The 5,079-nt window shown below is 43.2% G+C and overlaps 1 protein-coding gene across 1 annotated transcript; it reads left to right on the top strand.

Moving 5' to 3' along the window:
- Positions 1-495: 495 nt before the first annotated feature.
- Positions 496-3,346, top strand: s1pr3b (sphingosine-1-phosphate receptor 3b). Its single transcript, XM_080510432.1, has 2 exons — positions 496-656; positions 1,043-3,346. The coding sequence occupies exon 2, from the start codon at positions 1,113-1,115 to the stop codon at positions 2,271-2,273; it is 1,161 nt and encodes a 386-aa protein (XP_080366558.1). The 5' UTR covers positions 496-656; positions 1,043-1,112; the 3' UTR covers positions 2,274-3,346.
- The last annotated feature ends 1,733 nt before the right edge of the window (positions 3,347-5,079 follow it).

Below are 5,079 nucleotides of genomic sequence, written 5' to 3'. Positions count from 1 at the left end.
CATTCTCATGTTTATAAACAGGTCTTGCAGTACTTCAAATTACTACGAGTGGTGTTATACTTTACCAATTAAAGAAGCTACCTTGGTTGTAATTTATGCCTTTAAAAGTCAATATTCTTGAAAGATATCCAGGCAAATTATCTGAATCATTTTAATGTGTACTTGTCATACTTGTTTTATGCTTGTGTATTCATTAAACACTTAAAATTGCTTTACATTGAGATTAAATTAATTGTACACCTTCATGTGAAAGCATTCTGTAACCTAAAAGGCAAACAATCATGAACAAAAAAGAAAAAAAAGAAGGTATTTATGTAAATAAATCTGTGAGAATGAGTGAGTGGAGTTTCTACATGCCTTCCAGGGTTTGACGCGGACCCTCGGGAGCTCGTGCGCTCCGCGCTCCGTGGCTCGAGAGGAGGAGGGGAGGGGTGTGACTTCCAGCCATCCGTCCAGCACTCCGGAGTCTGCAGACATCAGTGAAAAAAACAAAAACGAGGGAGCTGCTCTCTCTCCAGTTGAACGATGAAGAAAGAACTTCGAGATAAACGCCAAGTAGACGGGATAATCCCCGGGCCCGGACTTCTCTCAGGGGGAGATGAGCGTCTCCGGGAGCGCGTGCAACTCTGAAGTCAACCTTCCGCGAGCGTCCAGCGGTGAGTTGCGTTTAAATGTTTTGGGAAATTACAGTTTGACTCGACACAAAGTGGTGAAGTACATCTGTTCCTTGTAAGAAATCAGCTTCTTTTCAACTTATCGTTTGAATCTGAGTTTTTACTGTAAGAATTAAGAGGGTATGGGATTTCTCTTTTGAAGGGAGTCTCTTCCATGATTAAAACAATGCAGCTTATTTTAGGGTGTATACTCTACTTATGGTGTGTTGTTTTTAAATATCACTGCATGTATTTTCCAAAACTATTAAGTCAATGTTTCTGTAGGGGAAAAAAAAAACAATTGCTAAGAACTAAGAGCTGCAGCATTCATTGTAATGAAGACCCATTATTTGTCTGCTCTCTGTGGTAACACATATTTTTGGCTGCAGTTGAACACCGTGGACTCTGGGTTTCCTGCTCAAGTCTGACCTCCAGTGTCTGCAGCTGGCGTTGCTGAAGATGATCAACCCTCAGATTTATCTCCACTATAACTACACGGGCAAGCTGGACCACCGGCCCAGTGTGGGCACGAGCCCCGGCACCGTGGACACCAAAACCATTGTGTTCCTCGTCATATGCAGCTTCATCGTCCTGGAGAACATCACCGTGCTGGTCGCAATATGGAGGAATCACAGGTTCCACAACCGCATGTACTTCTTCATCGGCAACCTGGCTCTGTGCGACCTGCTGGCCGGGGTCGCCTACATAGTGAACCTGCTCCTGTCGGGAGAGAAGACCCTGCAGCTCTCGCCTGCGCTCTGGTTCGTCCGGGAGGGGAGCATGTTCGTGGCACTCGGCGCTTCCATTTTCAGCCTGCTTGCTATTGCTATTGAGAGACACCTGACGATGATCAAAATGAGACCTTATGATGCCAACAAGAACTACAGAGTCTTTCTGCTCATAGGCACCTGTTGGCTGATCGCGATCTCTCTTGGAGCGTTGCCAATTCTGGGATGGAATTGCCTGGACAACCTCCCCGACTGCTCCACAGTCCTCCCGCTCTACACCAAGAAATATGTGGCTTTCTGTATTTCGGTATTCATGATTCTGCTGCTGGCCATGTCAATTCTTTATGCCCGAATCTACATCCTGGTTAAATCCAGCAGCCGGAAGGTGAGCAAGCACAGCAACTCCGAACACGCGATGTCCCTGCTGCGCACCGTCATCATTGTCGTCGGGGTCTTCATCGCCTGCTGGACGCCGATCTTCATCCTGCTGCTGGTGGACGTGGCGTGTGAGCAACGCTGCCCCATCCTCTACAAGGCCGACTGGTTCATCGCCGTGGCCGTCCTCAACTCCGCCATGAACCCGGTCATCTACACACTGGCCAGCCGGGAGATGAGACGGGCCTTCCTGGGTCTGGTCTGCGGCGCTTGCTACCAGGGGAAGGTCTCTGCGAACGGCAGCGGGAACAGGCAGCCGCTGGAGCCCAGCCGCAGCAGGAGCAAGTCGTGGAGCAGCCAGAACAACCCCAACCAGAACCAGAACCAGCAGGCATCCAGACAGTCAGAGGCGGGGAAGGGTCAGGAGGCGGACACGGGACAAGGCGAAGTCGCAGTGGTGGCAGGACCAAGCAGAGGCGCTGCTGAGGTGGTGCCTGATAGTAAAGCAAAAGACTGAAACATGTCAGCAAGGGACATATTCACTAACCAGAAGGGCGTCCTATTGACGATAGCTGGACCCGAGGGTGGGTCCAGACGTGCTGGAAGTGATCTGGTATTGATCTTGATATTCATTCATCTGCATCATTTAATCATTTGGGAGCCTCATTAAAATGTTCTCCGATGAAACAGATTCATATCAGAGGCCAAAATGTTTAAGTCAGCTTTGGCCCTTTGTCGAGGCCGTTGCTCAAACACTAGATCCAAATAGGATCATTTCACTTTTCGGTGGGCACATTTGAATGCAGCATGCTAAAAAGCTGATAACAGGCTTGTGAGGGTTTTGGAGAAACACAAGACATTTTGGAGATATGCAGTATTGACAGGCGTCAATGACTCTCCAATAGAGTTCTTAATCTCAACAGGACAGACACTTACCCAAACATTATATAAAAGGGTGGCACGTAACCTATAGTTAATTAAAAGAAAAGTGCAATTATAGAACTGCAGAAACAATGTAATGAAGAATGATTGTAGTTATTATTGTGATGAAGGTATTTATTATTCTGTATACTCTGTAAATGTATTTACTCTGTAACTATTTGAAGTCAGTTTTGTCTCGAGGAGTGGAACTCCGAACTTTCTTTTTCCATGTATCAACATGTTTTCAATGAAGGAAAAAAAAAAGTGTATTCGTTGCCAGTATTTAACAAGTTTAACCTAATTTCAGTGATACCAGGGCGCCATCTGCTGCTGGTGTATAAGTATTGCTGCATCTTTTTGTAAAAACAGGGAAGGCATGAATTAGAAAACTGAAGGAGACAGTCAAGAGAGGCATGTGGACGCAGCAGCCAAATTATTAAATAAAACTACTTTTAGTCTTTAAAAAATGTCATCTTTTTCACAATAAAGCCAGGAACATCACTGTTACTCTGGACAATAAATGAACATCACTGTTTCCTGTAAGAGTTTCTACCCGAGCCACATACTGATTTGAATGAAGAAATATTGAAGAAAAAATAATTGTTGCAAACATTGATTGTATGGCGGAATGCCAGAAACACAAGTAAAATAAAGTAAGTTTTGATTGTATTTGATTGATCCGTACCTCAGAGCAGTGGTTTCCTGGAGGCTTACCTTGGATTGCCCCCTAGAAGTCGCTGTGGACTTCCCCTTATTGCTCCAGTCGGCCAAAACATTACAGTGAAGCCAAACACTAGCGGACACTCCCTCTCTCGCTGACACACAAAAGCATGTACTCTATTATAGTTTTGCTTTGACATTTGGAATCTAATGTTAACAGCTTCAAAGCACTTAAAAGTCTTTGTGATCTCTGGCTCCCCCAAAATACAACGTAACAAGAACTACGATTCTACACATTCACTGTTTTATTGCCAACAGTCATACAGAATAATGATAAACCCATACAACCAAAAGATTAAATCTGTAAACATCATTTGGACTTGTTTCTATTTTTTTTTTAAGCTTTTTTTTTTTTTTTTTCTCATTTTTTCATTTTTTTTCCCCCCCCAACTATACCTGTCCCAAAAATAGTGTGTTTTTGTGTGATCCCTCTGACAAAGATTTATATTTAGAGTCTGGAAATGATACATTTATAATATATAATTGAGAGGGAGGGAGGGAGGGAGGGAAGGAAGGAAAGAGACAGAGATAGAGAGAGAAAACAGTAGTCTCAAGCAGCAACACGCAGCAGGGCAAAAACACAACCTCTAGTGAACAGGCATGCCCCATCGAAGATCAGCTATTGCACTTTGAAGGGAGAGAGAGAGAGAGAAAGAGAGAGAGAGAGAAAGAGAGAAAGAGAAATAAAAACACCATTTGTACAAATAAAAGGCACATTTTCATCAACAGAAATCTGGAAAGACGCCATGTTCTCGTTTGTATCCCAGTGTGTTTGGTTGTAGAATTCATTCGTGTCACAAAGCTAGTCGTATTGTTGCCAGCGAGATTCAAGCGCGGAGTCGTCTCTCCGCTCTTTGTGGTTTTGCTCGGAACTTCCAAGTGGTTCAACAAATTTGAGTTTTCATGCTTTCCAAAAATGTCGCGCATTATTCCTTCTTCTGAGCTATTAGACGTGATGAAATTATGTCACGGTTAATTGGGGAGGGGAGAAGTAAATGGCAGGTAAACTGTTTGCTCTATTTCTGTTGCACTTTTTTGCCTTCTCTTCCATGTCCTCCCTACGGGTAAATCCCGAGGCAAACCGGGATATCGGACACAGGCGATCAAGGAAAGGCCGTCAACCAAATCGATCTGGTGATTTTATTTAAATTTGTCAATATACTGAACATGATACTTGTTTATGCTGATTATGTGTTGTGTTGAGATGCATGTACTGTACACTCCCTCTCTTGCAGCAAAACACAGGCACATTATATTACATTGCATCTGTCTTGTCAAACTTATTGAACACATGCTGATTTTGGTTCAATTGAAGTGGTCCAGTGCATATCAAATACAATGCCCCATTCATTTGGTATCTATCAGATGTTCCTGACAATAGTAAGGATTTGGAGCATTTAAAAGAAACAACAACAAAAAAAAAATGCTGTGAACTATTTCTATATGCCGTTTCATAATTTGGATTCTTTCTCTACAAAGATGCTCAGTGTCACTTAAAATACTGATCAGAGGAATGGCTGTGTACAGAGGATGACAAAATGAAAATAGCTCCATGCTGTCGAGCAAAAAAAGGTGGAAAACCTTGATTTAAAGACTCACAATAAGGCGATAAAATAAAATTTAAAAAATCCCTATCTCAATGGGCTGTTAGGAGTTTCCAAAATATCTCGAAATATTCGCGG

This window comes from Blennius ocellaris (genome assembly GCF_963422515.1).
Source record: "Blennius ocellaris genome assembly, chromosome: 15".
Classification (NCBI taxonomy): Eukaryota; Metazoa; Chordata; class Actinopteri; order Blenniiformes; family Blenniidae; genus Blennius; species Blennius ocellaris.
The sequence above is the reverse complement of the archived record's forward strand: the minus strand, read 5'-3'. Positions and strand labels throughout refer to the sequence as shown.